Genomic DNA, 16,587 nt, shown 5'->3' with positions numbered 1-16,587 from the left:
GAAGACCGGTATTAGCTAAATCTAGATATTTAATTCACATTTTATAGTCAATATATATTTTATTGCTGTGTCAAAAAATTGCTCATCTTTAGAGTTGTCTTTTCGATTAGTGCAAGCGGCTCACCTTGGCTGGTGATAAAACTTAAACATGCATCAGCAATCGCAGACATATATATTTATATATAAATATTATTATATGTATACATACATATATGAATAACCGCATAAAGTCAATTCAGCAACATTTGTAAGCCACATAAATTTGTGCGAACACGCATATAACTTTGGTATTTCCATGACAAGAGTCGAAATTCGCAATGCTTGAAATTAATTATCGACTCTGTGATTTGTTATGATTGCGCAAAGTGCCAGCGGGGCCTGTCGCCAGATTCCCTATATGAATTAAGAACCTGTTGCCAAAAAAAAAAAAAAAAAAAACTAGCCGGCATTCAAAGAGAGATAAATTAATATGAAATAAGCAGAGTATCTTTAATAAGCTTAAACTTAATATTCATATTATGCATATAAATATATACCATATGCTAAGTATGCCTAATTCTAGACCGGTTCGTTCCAAACCAGTCTAGGAAACACTCGAAATATACTAATCAAACACCTAAAAATTGAAAAAGAAGTCAAATTTACATATGAAACTGAAATCGAAACTGAAAACCGAAATCAGAAACGCGTTTTGTTATTCAAATTTTGTTGCTGCTGTTGCTGTTGTTGTTGTTGGGATAATACGAGAAACTGGTTAGTAAGTCAGTGGGTAGCGTACACAAATTGGGCTGTTTGTTGGCCATATGCAGATATAGCCATAGAGCCGTCTGTTACCAGGTAGAAGAGACTCTTGCCAAACTCATCTCGTGCATTATAATAGCATTTTTATGGCTGCTGCCTAGCCAAGATTAGCATCACAATAATCAAAATGATGAAATACACTTTTCATTTGTTTCGTTTTTAAATTTTTATTTAATTTTTTTTTTTTTGTTTTTTTTTTATTTTTTATTTTGTTTTACTTTAATTTTTATTAGGTAATTTTTTTGTTTTTTAAATATACACATACAAATTAACGTAAAACTACAGAAATGAGTATATATAAAAAACACAAGTTTCGCTTATTTGTTGTGTTGTCTTCATTTTTTTTTCATCAATTTTTGTTGTTCTTTTTTGTTTGTTGTTGTTGTTTTAGTATTTCTTTTTCTTTTAATAACGTAACACAGCAGACTTTGCCGTGCGCGTTTTTGTAGCGTTTTGAGAAAACGCGGCACAGTCAAAATAAAATGTACAATATATAAAAAAGTCTTGAGTATATTGAAATAATCAAAGTCGAGTTGTTTAGGTGACTGTAGGAATTTGGATTGGGGCTGCTTGGATGCTAACGCACTAACTCTTTCGCTCTCTCACTCACGCGCTCTCGCTCTCTCTCCCTCTCTCTCTCGCTTTCTCCCTCTCTCTCTCTCTGACTTAGAAGAAACCATCGCCGGTGGGATCGTTGAGCCATGGGTAGTTGTTGGGGCAGCGGACACAGGTCTGCAGATTTATAGTCTCCCCGGGAACTTCCTTGGAGGAGAGCTTGCAGGAATTTGGCACCCAGCAGGCGGGCTTGCCATCGACCACGCACTTCTCCCTCCAGGGCTCGAAGTTCTTGACCTCGCTGACGGTGCGTGGATTTTGCATCCACTGTATCACCTGCGTCATGGTCACAAAGTAGACATCATTGTGATTGGCCAAGATCTCGTCGATCCAGTAGAGGAAAGCATCGAGGAACTCGGGATTGTTCTTCAGCCAGGCAGCATGGAAATACAGGCCAAGTGGAGCACGATTCTGATCGTAATGGCGATCGAAGTTGTGATTCAGGAAATTGTAGAACTGATCACCGGTCAGAATGTTCGAGCAGGAGTCGACCATTGCGCAGCCAGGCAGGTATTCATCATTGGCCGGATCCTCACGACGATCGAGTTCATTCATGACCATCTCCCACACTGCATGGGATCTGGTGGGGCAGCTCTGCAGGTTGCCGTGGCAACGATGGGGCATACGGAAGTACATGGTGTAGGGCCATAGTGGGGGATTCGAAAGGGGCGCCGTGATGGTCGAATCGTACAGGAAGGCCTGCTCCTCCATCATGGTGAACTGATTGTTGCCGCCCACGCGCAGATAGGGAGCACGCACACCCACAACCGAATTGTCCGTAATATTGGCATATTTCTCAATGATGATTCTCATGCCGGCCATTTCCTTGGCCCAGTCATCGACGGTGGCATTCGACCAGAAGCGCTCCTCGTCATTGTGGGTGATCGAGTGCACGGCGATTTCATGACCCTTACGCGAAGTCTCCTGCACAGCCGAGTAGTTGGTATACTTGTGGGAGACGAAGTAGGTGGCCTTGATGTCGCAGCCATTGGGATTCTTGCGGCCCTTGAAAATCTCCTTGTACAGCTCGATGTTGTTGTTGTTGATGGCATCGTCGAACGTGATCGTGATCATCATGGGCACATCCTTGGCGGGCAAATCGCCGGGAATCGAGGTGCCATCCTCTGAGCAGAAGCAATCGGGCAGCACGCAAACAGCGGGATCACAAGGTGGTGCGCGATTGGGATCGTTATCAATGTCTGTAAATGAAACGAATCAAAAGAAAAAAGCAAATATTAGAATAAATTTAAACATTTACAATAATGAGAAAATCGAGTGCATGAAGACTGCACATTTGAAAATATTAACATAAATCTGTTAATGAAAACTGTTCAGCTCAGCTAGCTAACAAATAATTAAAACTAATATCCGCTGACTGTTAAGTTACAGACAGCTTGAATCTGCTAATGCTAAGTGACAAAACTAATAACAGTTCACTGTTAAGCTAAGCTTGAAGCCTTGAATTCTAATGCAGCTTAACATAAACTATTAAAATGTATGTGTAACAAACAGTTCTCTGTTAAGCCACAGTTTTTAGTCTAGAATGTTACGAGCCTTCTAGACTTTATTGTGCATTGAATATTACACCTGATACTTGAGCAAGACACAATCAACGCCCACCTTTGTATATTGTTGGGCAATCATTTGTATTCTGTGCGGGGCGTTACAATAAAGTTCAATCAACTTTATGGAAAATGATTTCAAACAATTAGCTAACTGTACATGGGCGGGCAGGCAGTTCAATGAACTGCATCGGGCGCTGGAAAACCAATCACAAATCAGCCGGGCGTCGGAAAAACCGCCGTCGCCAAAACGCAAAGTGAATGGAAAATGTCTGCACAATTTCAGTATCTCCTATATGTATACAAGTTATTTAATTTGTTTTTTTTTTCACATTTTTTTTTGGAATCTACTTTTTGAGCCGTGTCTTCGTCAATCAGGCGAAGAGCGCGACTTGATAGCTGCTTTGGCATGCAGTCAACGTTCACCTGGGCCGGGGCAGAGGGCCGCTGTGCGTGGCTATCTTTGGCTGTCGGTCAGCCTCAGTACACGCCCACGTGTTTGCCATTCATTAGCGGTCATATGCAAATGATATGTGTATGTGTGTGTGTGTGTGTTGCCAACGTCATTTGTAAGCCTTGCACTTGCACGGAGCATGGCTCAGAGAGCATTGGAGCAAGCATTGAGCTTGCAGCAGTAGCTCATCATCATAAATCAGCTGCGAAAGTTTGCAATAAATGAAACTGTTTAACGTAATTTGTTTGTTGTTGTAGCTTTGGCTGCTTTGGCACTTGCCAAAGTGAAATGCCAGCGAGGCACGCAAAGGCCAAGCAAATCAAATAATAATAAAAGAAAAATAAAACACTTGTTTTTTTTTTCGCTGCTCTCTTCTGTTTTTCACTTTTAGTTTTACGTATTTTTTCTCTTTCACTCTCTGTTTTTTTTTTTTTTTTTTTGAGTCCGTTGTTGCAAGTAGGTCGCACCCGGCTTTTGTCTCCGCTTGACCTTTTATCACTTTGTCTGTCACTCAAACTCTAGCCGTCTCTCTCCACCTCATTCTCTCTCTCTCTCTCTTTCTCTCTCTCTCTCTCTGTTTCTCTCTATATCTCCTTCTTTCACTTGGCATGCCAGCTGTTGGCATTTCTTGTTGCCAATAATCTGTCGTTATAGCCAAGTGTTATGTCATCGAGCATCGAACCGGTTGTGCAGCTCAGCCCCAGCCTCTGAATATTCCCTGGCATTTAAACGACTTTAGGGTTTGTCTTTCAGTCTGCATGCCATTTCTTTGTCCGCCTCTCGCATTGCCCAGCTATTTGTGTATCCACTTTGTTTTTGGCCAACTGTGAGCTAAATGCGAGCTGGCTTATTGATTGTCTTACTTCTTGTTGCTTTCATGTTATTCAGCTTGAAGAGGATGTTCGTAGCTGCAGAGCGATTACGTGATAATTCAGCCAAAGTGCCATATGGAATTACAAGTGAGCCATCACGGATCTCTGTGCAGTGCGCTCAGTTATGAAATCGATAGCGATGTAAGAGCGAATATAATAACTCTGAAGGATTCTATGGAAAATTGTGCGTCACTTGGCTTGCATAAGCGTGAAACGCAGCGGACTTATTATATGCCATTAATTGCATATTAAAATTGTGTTTTATTGTGAAATGAATTCATGGGGTTTAGCTGGGCGAAGGACAACAAAATTGAAAATTTATGCATTAACAATTAAATTGTATTAAAATATAAATAAATATATATATATATATATATTTGATTTTAAAATAAAATCGTAGTAAAGGAATGTTGTGTTTTAAATATTTCAAGGAATTTTTGAACATTTTTCAGTTATCTTTTAAAGAAAATATGAAGATTTTACAAGAAAATATGAATATACATTTTCTCAGTTCTACCTTATATAGAAATCTAGAGAACTAGGTAAATATAAATAAATACTTCATAATACTATAAACTATGCTTGATCTCCCTAAATTCATCAAAAACAATATATTATGTATTCATATTGATATGTAATTAATATATATATATATTCAACTATTTTGGATCTCTTAATTTGCATTGAATCATAAATCAAATGAATCTACTTTTTTAAGCGCTCCTCAATGGTTTTTTGTTTTCCAGCTCTCTATCTAAGCGTAACAATCGTCACTTTATACACCTAATTACCTGCGCTTCGACGCTTTGCTGCACATTAATGATTTGTGGCTTTTAAATTGCAGCCCAGCTGAGATGGCTGCCATTTAAGTTGGCTAATACTGTGTGTGGCTCATAGTGTGGCTCCAAGTGTGGCTTCCTTATTGCCTTCAACGTGCATTATTCAATTTTAAATACAATTGTTTACAGCTTGCTGCCTCGCTGAGCATTTGAAATGTTGCCACAGCCAGAGCCAGCAGCGGCTGAATCGCATTAGCCAAGACACGATCAACGATCAACGATCAACGATCTATGATCTATGAGCTATGAGCTATGATATACACTCTGCGGATCTATGGCTGAGGGCGGAGTTGGAGTAGGAGGCCTTAGAACTGGCAATGGCCATTTATTTCTCGACTATTGTTTGGCATTTGATTTGCTCATTAATGCGCATTTATATGCGCCTCTTGAGAAATGCTCGCGGCGTGTTTTGCAAATTATTAATGTAAAGCCAGCCAATGCGAAATGAAAATAAAATCAAAGCAAAATACTGTGAAAAAAGTGAAGCCAAAAGCCACAAAAGAAAGACGCAAACATTGTTGTTATTTCAAATTAGTTGCGGTTTTTACGCTGGCTGCCATTAAAAAAAAAAAAAAAAAAATCAACAACAAATAATAAATAAATAACAAGTTTGCTAGCTCTTTTGTTGCTATTATTTATTTTATATATATGTTGTTTTTTTTTTTTCTTTGGTTAGTCGGCTTTTTGCAATTGCTAAAAATACAGCGTTTTAAGCTGATTATGTAAGGCTAATTTACACATGAATCGAACGGGCTGCGAAACGCCGTTCGGTAGCTGCACTCCTCACCCCTCGCACGCCCATGCCAACAGCTCAGAGAGCGGGGGGAGCGAACGCTTTGCTTTGGTTTTATTTCTTTTAAGTCCAAGGTTAAAATTAATTATTGATTTATTTAACATTTAGATGTTGCATGCGAGATCTGTGTGACTTGGGCATGGCACAACAGTTGACTCCAACAGGCGTATACGTATGGATTATTATTTATTATTATTTATTGAGTGTATCTAAACGAATGATGCAAATTGCGATGGCCCAACCCAACGAGAGTAACTCAGCTCGAGGTGCGCTTCTTTTGGCATTTTCGTCTACCATTTCACACTTGACATTTCCACCCAAATTAAATAATTATACACATATACAAATTAAGCTTTTTTGCTGTAGTTGTTAGATGTTAGTGTGCGGTGTTGCACAAAATGAGTAGACTTCAATAATCCCGTGGCGACGACCGACGTTCTTTATTATCAAAAATCAACTAAAGTACAGTGACATAAATTCTTATATCCAAAGCTAGCCCTAAACCCTGATTATGCTGACATTGCATATTTACGCGAGGCATCGCATTACTTCGGGCAACAACATTGTTGCGCGTTGGAGCCACTGCTGCTGTTGTGCAATATCCGCTGGGAACGGCTACATTCATGCTGACGGCGCGTGATCAATCTGAACATTTATGTTTTGCTGGTCGATTGTGTTAACTCCTCCCCCACTTAGATGAATGACGTCCTCGGCTTTCTTGAAACTGTTAATTAATGTTTGAAGATCACGTTGACGTTTGTTCCTCTGATGTCTTTGATAGAGTTTCATCGAAGCGTAGCAGGAGAGTAAAAGGATGGCCACGGTTAGCCCAGATACTATTGGCCTTCTTACTAGCCCTTCCTCTAGTTGAGCAATATCCCGCAGATTTTTTATGCTTATCTTCTGCAGGTATGGCAGGCTTGGTATCTCTTGGTGGTCTGTTATATTTAAGAGCGCAGATACCGCTGGTCCCGGGGATTTCCTCACGTAGTTTTTTTGGTTTTGATATACGGTGTTGTTTACCTTTATCTTGTCGTCAAAGGTAAGGAGGAACGTCCCTTTTACCATCTGCTCGTTGACTGTAGCTGCTCCGTCGTTGATGATGATTACTCCATCGTCGACTATGGTTAGAGGTTCGAGGTGGCTGGGCCGAGTTGAACAATGTGCGGTGTCACCTGAGTGTAGCTGTTGAGCGCATGTTGTGTAGGGTGACTTCTTGCAGAACGTTATTGTGAGGGCTGTACTACAATTTCCTATTGATATTACATGATTTCCACAGTCAGCTAAATTGTAGTCTTCGGCGAAATTTATTATGATGCCGTTGTGTTGGACAGGGTATACGGTTAATTTTTTACATACTATGCTAGGCTTAGGATATCTTATAATGAAATGTAGAAAATTTTCGCTTAACAAAACTTTAATTTGAGATACTTCCATTAAGTCAGTAATAGTGATATTTATAGAGTGTTCATTAACAATGTTTTTTAAATCAGTGGAATCCAAAATGGAGGGGTTTACAATTCCAACCTTTGCAAGTGTTACTGATAGTATTAAGGTTTTTAACTCTGAGATAATTATTCTATTTCTTGTTAGCAGCGTTTCATATAAATGCTCTGTGTCTACTTGTTTTACTTTTGTGTTTTTTACTAGGAGGTTTACGGTGTCAGTTAGCTTATTAATTTGTTCCTGCATTTTTGTGTTTATGGTTATCTGCCTATTTTCTGACTCTACAAGTTCATTCTGTGTAAATTTTAGTTTCTCGAAATCATCATGGTCTGGCGTGCCAGCTACGACCTTTAGAACGGTGCCTAGCATATTGATACTCCTAGCATGTCTATGGTGGACATTTACTGTAGCTATTAATGTTTCTATATGTTGTATGTCTGCGTCTAATAACATTCTCATATGTGATCGGGGGAAATGGTTTGCTAATTCTTTCGTATTTTTTACTATTTCTGAGTATAGGGTAAGGTTGGTTGAGTGCTTCAAGTATTGGAAATCCGTCCAAATGGTTACGTATCCGTCCAAGATCGGTATGTAGTCCATGTTAGTATAGTCAGTCAATTTCGCTGTTATCGTTGTAGCAAAAAGAAGTATAGTCCAAATCCTAAAAAGATAAAAAAGGGAATTTAATGTTTTGCCTATCTTAGATTGTCCTTGTGGACCACCCTCCCTTTTATTAAGACTGTTGTCCCCAAGTCTGCGTCAATTTTGCCTTCGTTGTATAGTGGTGTCAGTTTGTTCCCTAAGCGTCTGTTTGTTTTTTCCAAAACTGTGTCGCCTATTTGGAATTGTCTATTGTGTCTTGTTTCGTTTACTCTATTTGTTAGGAGTTGTTGTGCCTTTTGAATTTTATTTCCTATCTCTATTTCGAGTTCTGGGGAGGATGAGTGGATTATATCGATTGGTCGTTTGTCCGTTACTGAGTGAATTGTATTGTTATATTCGATAGTTGCTTGAAGTATCGTTTCAACAGTGTCAGTAATTTTCCTTTGAGCTGTTAGGCATCTTGCAATGTCACCGAGGGTGCTATGGAATCTCTCGACTTGTCCGTTTGATGTACTATGGAGTGGTGGGGCATTTACGATTTGAATGTTATATTGATTGTTTAGCAGAGATTTTATTGTTTCGGACTTTATGGAGGGCTCGTTATCGCAATAGATCGTCTTGGTATGCCGGTAAAAATTTACAAGTTGTAAAATTGCTGATTGTATGTCAATTATTGTCCTTGAAGCGATGGGTTGAACAATTGCAAATTTTGAAAATTTATCTATGCACGTAAGGAAGTATTTTTTATTGGTTGAGTATATGTCTATGTGTAGTATTTCGCCCACATAGGAAGGTATGGGTGTTTCTCCAAGTATTTGTTTTTGTGGGTGACGATTGTACTTAGCTGTTTTACAAATTTTACAATTTGAAACAACTTCGTTCGTTAATTTTGTCATTTTCGGAAAAAAATAGTCTTGTAAAATCTGCTTCACATTTTCTTGGGCTGCTCTGTGAGCCCGATTGTGTTCTGTTGCAATTATCTCTTTCTGTTCGTTTTTATCAAAAATGTCATTTACTATGTACTTTGTATATCGAAATGTTGTTGTTGGAAAAGTTTCTATTAGTTTATGTTGTATGAATGCTAATATTGGTAACTCGCAATGGATTGCATTTACGACATCTTTTTTGACTACATCGCAAACTCTTTTGATTAACGAGTCTCTGTTTGAGAAATGAATTGTATGTCGGATTTTCTTACCAAATAGGATAACTGTACGATCAGAGGCTATATTATTTTCTTCTATTATAATTTGGTTTTGGAAACAGTTGATTGGTTTGTCTGTTGTGTCTATGGTGTATGTGAGCGATATTTCGCTGTGAATTGTGGCTCTGTCTGACTGTACATCGTCCTCTAGGGCATGAATATTATGCCGTGACAGTGCGTCCGCAACGTAGTTCTCCTTCCCTGGCTTGTAATAGATGTTTGCGTTATATTCATCTATAAAAGCTTTCCAACGCCTGATTTTTGCGTTCGGGTTTCGGTCGGATACTGCAAACGTCAGAGGCTGATGGTCCGTAAAGATATTTAAATTTTTTACCCCATATAGATAATTTCGGAGGTTTTTTAAAGCCCAAACTATTGCAAGTAGTTCCCTCTCATTTGTTGCAAAGATAAGCTCTCTATCCTTTAATGTTCTTGATATCATGGTGATTGGTTTTCCACCTTGTGACAGAACTGCCCCAAGACCAGAGGATGAAGCGTCCGTTGTTAAATCAAACGGCTTCTTGTAGTCAGGGTAGAGCAACATTACATTTTCGGATGCAAGAACCTCTTTTAGCTTCTCGAATGCCGCATGTTGACTCTCGTCAAATTTTACTGGAATTTTTTTGGATTGTCCGGCGCTCACTTTGCCATTTTGGCCTTTTAAGATGTCGCTTATAGGTTTTGCTATAGACGCGAAGTCCTTGATGAAACACCTATAGTAGCTTGCCAACCCAAGGAATGATCTGACGTTAAACAAAGTTGTTGGTACTTCATAGTTACGAATCGCTTCAACTTTACTTGGACATGTCTTTATACCATTACTTGAGACTACGAAACCTAGGTATTCTACACTTTCTTTGAAAAAGTGCGACTTTTCTGGTGAAACTCTCATGTTGGCCTCGTATAGTTTATCTAGGACCCAGGCGATATGCTTGACATGGCTTTCCATATTTTCAGAAAAAATGATTACGTCGTCTACGTAAACATAACAAGATTTTCCAATTTGCTCTCTGAGCACATCGTCAATGGCTCTCTGAAAAATACTAGGTGCATTTTTCAAGCCAAAAGGGAGCCTGCAGAACTCATACTTTCCGCTTCCTACAGAAAAGGCTGTTTTTTCTCTATCTTTTTCGGCAAGTAAAATCTGGTGGAATCCGGATTTTAAATCTAGTGTTGTAAAGTACTTTGCTGTGCCTAAGTTGGATAAAATGGAGGCTATATTGGGAATGGGGTATTTGTCATCTATTGTCTTTTTGTTTAGTTTTCTGAAGTCTATAACTAAACGTTTCTTTTTTCTTCCCTGCTCGTCGGTACCTTTTTTATCTACAACCCACACGGGGTTATTGTATGGTGACTGGGACGGACGTATTATACCGTTTTCTAACAGATCTTGAGTTTCTGTGTTTACGAATTCTGATACGCCCATTGGGTATGGATATAATTTTGAATAAATGGGATTCTCGTCCTCTGTTCTAATAGTTGCAATGACATTTGTATTATACGGAAGCGCTTCATTTGGTTCCGCAAATACTCCTGCTCGGGCTTTGAGCATTGTTTGAAATTCCGTTGTTATAGCCTGAGGGGCTTCTATTTCTTTGACACTTGTGAAATTTACGGCTGGGCATTTTAGAAAGTTAATGGTCTCAGAACCATAGTTTGTTGTTAGTTTCTTATTTTTGAAGTCTAATAAAACGTTGGTTTGGTTTAGTAGGTCAAGTCCGATTATACCATCGAATGTCGTGAGGTTTGGTAATAAGAAAAATGTTGTCTTGGTATTAAAAAGGTGCATTATGCATTTCTTGTCAACTACGTTGTGGCCATGGATTGATTTTAATCGAAAGGGTTTTTCTACCGGCGTAATATTTTTAGTTCTTTTAATGGTCTCACGTAATTCTTTGAGGCTCCGGTATCTATTAGCAACTTTATGGTTTTCCCTGCTATCGTTCTCTCTATGAACGGGAGCAGGGATTTATTCCTAAAAAATTGACCTGGTCGTATTCGTCCAATTCATTGTCAACGTCTTCTGTCTCGGTTTCTGCGATCGCTTGGTATTCGCTATTGTCCTGCTCGTATTCTGTATCTTCTGTTCCTAGGTGGTTAACTCTTTGCTGTTTCGGTCCTGTGGAACCGTGCGCTACCGCTGTTTGGTCGTTTGTTTGCCTGTCCCTGGTTATTGTAGTTTTCGTATTGAGTGCGTCGTTGTTGATTTGGCCACTGAGTCTGTTTCGAGAAGGTCGCGTTTTGTTGGTGTTGCGTAGCCTGTCTGAAGCGAGAAGATGAGTCAACGTCCATTGGTTCTACCTGTTCTTGTCGTGGTGAGAATTCTGGTCTTTTGTAGTGTGGGCTTTTTCCTGGTTGGTTGTGTTTTGGGTCTTGAGCTAGAGTCTTGTCTCTGACTTGCTGTCTTTGTTCGATCTTCTGCGCTTTTTCTTCTATACTGCGGGCGAAATTTGTGGCGAACATATAACGTTCATGATTTGACTCAACTTCTTGAGCCAATGCCAATGCAGAGGGAAGATCAATTGGTCTAGCTGAGAATAGGACATCACTTAAGGCCTTCCTGGTTCCTGAGATGAATACTCGCAGGGCGTCTGCTCTATATTTCTCATTTAGCGAAGAGGCAACGGTGGTGTCGTAGGTCATGATTGTCTTATTTATAAGTAAAGTCAGTTTCTTTTCTACCTCGTCGTAGTACTGCAGTAGTGTCAAATTTCCTTGGCGGAGTGTTGACATCTCCTGTTCAATTAAGTATATCGGTCGTTTGTCGGAGTACGTGAAATCTAACCGATTTATAATGGCCTTAAAATTTAGAGGAGTGTCGAAAGAAGAGAGTACCATATCAGCAGCGTTCTTAATTTTGTTTCTTAATATTCCCAAAGCTTGATAATGCTTTGAGCTACCATCGTATTTCTCATATACCTTGTATGCGATATGCGCAGCCTTTCTCCAAGATACATAAGTTTCGCTTTTTCCTTCAAAGTCCGGGAGGGACTTCATGATGTCAAGGGTTTCGTTGCAAATAACACCTATTTTGATTTCTGCCTCCTTGAAAGTTTCTACCTCGGGTGCGCTAACCTGTACTGAATTTATACGTTGTTCAATTTCGTTTAATTTTCTATCAAAGCTATCTTTTTGAGCAGCTAAAGCGCTTGCGACTGCGCCTTCTACTATAGCTTTTAATTGATCTGAATTCAAAGCCATTTTTAAATTTTCTGTGTTGTAAATTTTTCGAAAATTTGTTATTAAATCTTGTATTTCACTATCACTCATAGGGCAAGTAAAGACAGGGAATTTTGCGTGCTGCGTTTTTTTGTTATTAATAATTAATATTTAAAGGTTGAAATTGTATTTTTATTTGTTTTTACTCCTTAATTTCTTTTTTGCAATGAACACTCTACTCACATGTTCTTATATTATGTTAGTAGACTGTATGTTGTGTGTTTCTTCGCTGATGAGCCGCTTCGTGGTGGGTGTCTTCGCTGCGTACTGCTTCGTCTAATGCTGCTTTCTTTTTTTCTTTTTTCGTTTTGGTTATGCGTTTTAGTTGTCTTGCTGTTTTTTTTTTGCACTTGTGGGGTATTTATCTCACTGAATGCTTGTTTTAATCGAAGTTTTAATTTCGTTTTTTTTTTTTTTTTTTTTTTTTGGGTTCGTTTCGGTTGGGCGCCAATTAAGCTTTTTTGCTGTAGTTGTTAGATGTTAGTGTGCGGTGTTGCACAAAATGAGTAGACTTCAATAATCCCGTGGCGACGACCGACGTTCTTTATTATCAAAAATCAACTAAAGTACAGTGACATAAATTCTTATATCCAAAGCTAGCCCTAAACCCTGATTATGCTGACATTGCATATTTACGCGAGGCATCGCATTACTTCGGGCAACAACATTGTTGCGCGTTGGAGCCACTGCTGCTGTTGTGCAATATCCGCTGGGAACGGCTACATTCATGCTGACGGCGCGTGATCAATCTGAACATTTATGTTTTGCTGGTCGATTGTGTTAACTTACATATATATAAATATATGTATAGGAGAAGAGTCGTACACAAATCCAGCAGATTTCTATGGGCTCTGAAGGGCCTTACGAAACCGGTCTAAGCTTGCTGCAACACCTGCATAGCACGTAGGCGGCCGCCGGCCCCCATCCCTCACCTGTCAGACACTTGTGTGCTGCATAGCCGTTGTTGTTGTTTTTCTTTATATTCAAAGACTTTGAGAGCTGTTCCAAAGACCGAGCAAACTCCAAAAAAGTAATGTTAAATGCCGTCGACCGGTTTTAAGGTGCGACTCCGTCTGACTGGGGCAGGCTTAAAGCCAGCGCACAGCTCAAAGAAATTGACGCGGCACACAAATGTAAGCCACTAGAAATGTTGTTTCTTTTTTTTTTTTCTATTTCTAATGATGGGGTAATATCGGATTGTGGCCAATCCTAGGTAAGCTCATTGCTCGACTCTTGCTGAATCATGCAGCAGTCAATCTGCATGCGCCACCGGCCTCATTGGAAACACTTAGCATTTATAAACTCAAGAGTTGTACAAGAGTTGTTGTTGTTGTTGTTTTTTCACTGGTTTCTAGCTTGAGTATCAGATATCTGCACAACCTTTCACTCTCATTGGCATTCGCATAAAAAAAGGGAATTATTTATAATTTATGATGCAATGAATTACATTTTTTCTAGCTGTTCAACTGAGGGAACTAAAGATCTTTTATATGTGCAGTCATATCTCTGCTTATCGACTGCCCTTCTCTTAAGTAAACTTCAGATTTGTAAACTTACCGCAAGTGTTCTCATCGGAACCATCGGAGCAGTCCTTCTCGCCGTTGCAGAACAGACCACGCTCAATGCAGTTGCCATCGCCGCAGGCCAGGAAGCCGTCCTGGCAGAGTGGCTCGTCTGTGTGCAGCAGAGGCTTCACACGGCGCTCCTTGTTCTTGCTCTTGCAGTTCTTAACCGACTCCTTCCAGTCGCAGGTCTGCTTCTCAATATCGAAGTACAGACCAGCGGGGCAGCGAATAGCTTGCAGACCCTGCAAATCAAAAGGGAGCACAAGAGAAAGCCATACAATTTAGTTTATGATGTTGCAAGAGAGAGAAAAAGAGAGAGGGAGGGGAAGAGCCGCAGAGTAGCTGTGATGCTTACCGATGACGTGCACTGGATGACATCGCGACAATTGTCGCCCTCGCCAGCTACCAGGCGAAACCATTCGCCAGCATCTTTGTCCTTGCACAGCTCCTTCTCAAAGGATTCCTCCTTCTTGGGCTCTTCGGTGGAGGACTGACGCTTGACGCGCACCTGGGCACTGGCTGCAAAGGGAATAAAAGAACAGTTAATTGGGGAAATTAATGAAAGATATGAACTGCTTTAATAATTAATTTAAAAAAAAAAAAATAAATGAATAATAATAAAAATAAATAAATAAAATAATAATAAAAAAAAATAAATAAATAAATTCATAAATAAAAAAATAAACTAAACTATAATATATCACTCATATAATAAAAAAAATATTTTTGTTCAAAATTTTATGAAATATAAATATATAAAAAATATTGTCTTAGTAGTAGATTTCTATATAAATTATCAAGTTCAAATTAGCAACTGTTAATTAAACAATATTAAAAAAAAAAATAATAATAATAATAATAATTACATACATTTTTAAAAATTAAAGAATTTATACAAAGCAAAAAAAAAAAAAAAAATTAAAAGTTTTACTATTTTCTTTGGGTAAGTGTTATTGCAAAACCGGAAGAATTTTGAGAGTTTGATATTGCCATGGATTTTGGTATTGCAAATGTGGGTTGGTTTCGCGACGTTTGGCTGGCACTTCCTGCTATATGTATGTACATATATATATAGATATATATACAAATAGATAATGCAAGAAAAGCAAAAACAAAATGGAATACCGACATGAATATAGACATAGAGATATGTTGATGCAGACTGGGTAACGGTATGTCGTCTAGCTGGTTGGGCCTCTTGGGGTTGGCCAAATAGAAACACGTTTGCCATTATGAAATACGATGTCACCAATACCAATGCAAAAGAACCCGCAATCCAAAAATAACAGCCACAATAACAACTGAGCTGAAAATAATGAAATACTTGTTGCGCTTGGCTATAACTTTGACATTTTGCAGTCACAGTTGGCAACAGTGAAAGAGAAACAATTTGCCATATTTGCATAACTGTTAACGGCTAACGGTTAAACGAGACTCGGCCATGGCACCGCAGGGCAAATTACACAGCACAACAGTGTAATACATACATATACATACATATGTAGTACTTCATTCACACATATTGATCGATGGCCTGTCAAGAGTCAACAAATGCATTCCACAAATGTCAAAAGACCAACTCGACTCGACTTCAATTCGAATTCGATTTCGATTTCAAGTAACATTTTTAGGTTAAGCTGAAATGCTCATATTGAGTAGACTCAAGTTGAATCTCAGGATCCGCTGAGGAGCCCTACAGAAATGAAAGTTGTTTTGCCAGTGCAACAAGTGATTGTTGTTGTGCAGTTGGTTATGCGTCCTTTTTTGCATAATCAAGGTTACAAACAGGCTAAAGTCAGCTTTCAATAATTTTTTTTTCTTGTTTTGAAGGTCTTGATTTTTTTTTTTTTTAATTGATTGACAACTTCCGCTGAGCAAATGCAAATTGCCAGACAGTGCAATTAAAATAAAGCCCACACTATAAGCAAGTATTATTATTTTCTTAAATATATGTGCTTAAGAGTAGCTTAGGATTAATTGAAAATATTAGCTTAATGCTTACCTGAGCCAATGGCCGCCAAAGCCAAAACGGCAAAAACCACAAAAAGTTTTGCCATTCTGTATACCCTCTACAGATGATAGCACGCGCACAGTTTTTTCTTTAACTTTGCAGTTGGCTTTTTATTTGCTTATTTTGTATATTTCTTTCTGATTATTCAAACACAATGTTATGTTAGAGAAAACACTCGAGTCGAGATCGGCTTTGAGCAGCGGCAGCAGAGTTTTGTCCTTCCGTTCGCTATCAAAGCTCCATTTACACTGTTTGCTACGTTGTCGCGCACAATTTCTCGAAGTCAACGCCAAAGCCCAAAAACCAACTCAAATTTGCTTCTTTTATTACACGCGGCGATGTCGGCAACTCTCTGGCCGTCGATCGGTAGCCGTTGGCGCCGTGGTGAGTTTTGGAAAGTTCGTGCGCAAGCTTTTAATTCAACACAGCTCGCTAACTGGCTGCAGGGGCAGCGATACGTTCCACAGAGACACACACGCACGCACGCGAGTACACACGTACACAGAGTCTGGCTATGAGCTTTTTCGACGACTTTCGTTGCTCGGTTGCACAAGTGCCGTTCGAAATACGCTCGTGACTTGACTGTCGCCCAGAAAGAGAGAA

General features: G+C 39.2%; 1 protein-coding gene across 1 annotated transcript; it reads right to left on the bottom strand.

The window, feature by feature from the left end:
• Nucleotides 1-1,033: 1,033 nt before the first annotated feature.
• LOC6582762 (chitin deacetylase 1) lies at nt 1,034-16,587 on the bottom strand. Its single transcript, XM_002008417.4, has 4 exons — nt 15,976-16,587; nt 14,329-14,492; nt 13,966-14,215; nt 1,034-2,615 (listed from the first exon to the last, which is right to left on the bottom strand). The coding sequence occupies exons 1-4, from the start codon at nt 16,028-16,030 to the stop codon at nt 1,468-1,470; spliced, it is 1,617 nt and encodes a 538-aa protein (XP_002008453.1). The 5' UTR covers nt 16,031-16,587; the 3' UTR covers nt 1,034-1,467.

The sequence above is a fragment of the Drosophila mojavensis genome, unplaced genomic scaffold (assembly GCF_018153725.1).
Source record: "Drosophila mojavensis isolate 15081-1352.22 unplaced genomic scaffold, ASM1815372v1 contig_74, whole genome shotgun sequence".
NCBI classification, from domain to species: domain Eukaryota; kingdom Metazoa; phylum Arthropoda; class Insecta; order Diptera; family Drosophilidae; genus Drosophila; species Drosophila mojavensis.
The sequence above is the reverse complement of the archived record's forward strand: the minus strand, read 5'-3'. Positions and strand labels throughout refer to the sequence as shown.

What these genes read in the sequence shown, in the direction of transcription:
- LOC6582762 (XM_002008417.4), bottom strand. Translation starts at nt 16,030, where the DNA reads ATGGCAAAACTTTTTGTGGTTTTTGCCGTTTTGGCTTTGGCGGCCATT. An exon ending in TTTGGCGGCCATTGGCTCAG is followed by an intron (nt 14,493 to 15,975) that starts GTAAGCATTAAG and finishes TTCCCTTTGCAG; the next exon opens with CCAGTGCCCAGGTGCGCGTC. An exon ending in TCATCCAGTGCACGTCATCG is followed by an intron (nt 14,216 to 14,328) that starts GTAAGCATCACA and finishes TTTGATTTGCAG; the next exon opens with GGTCTGCAAGCTATTCGCTG.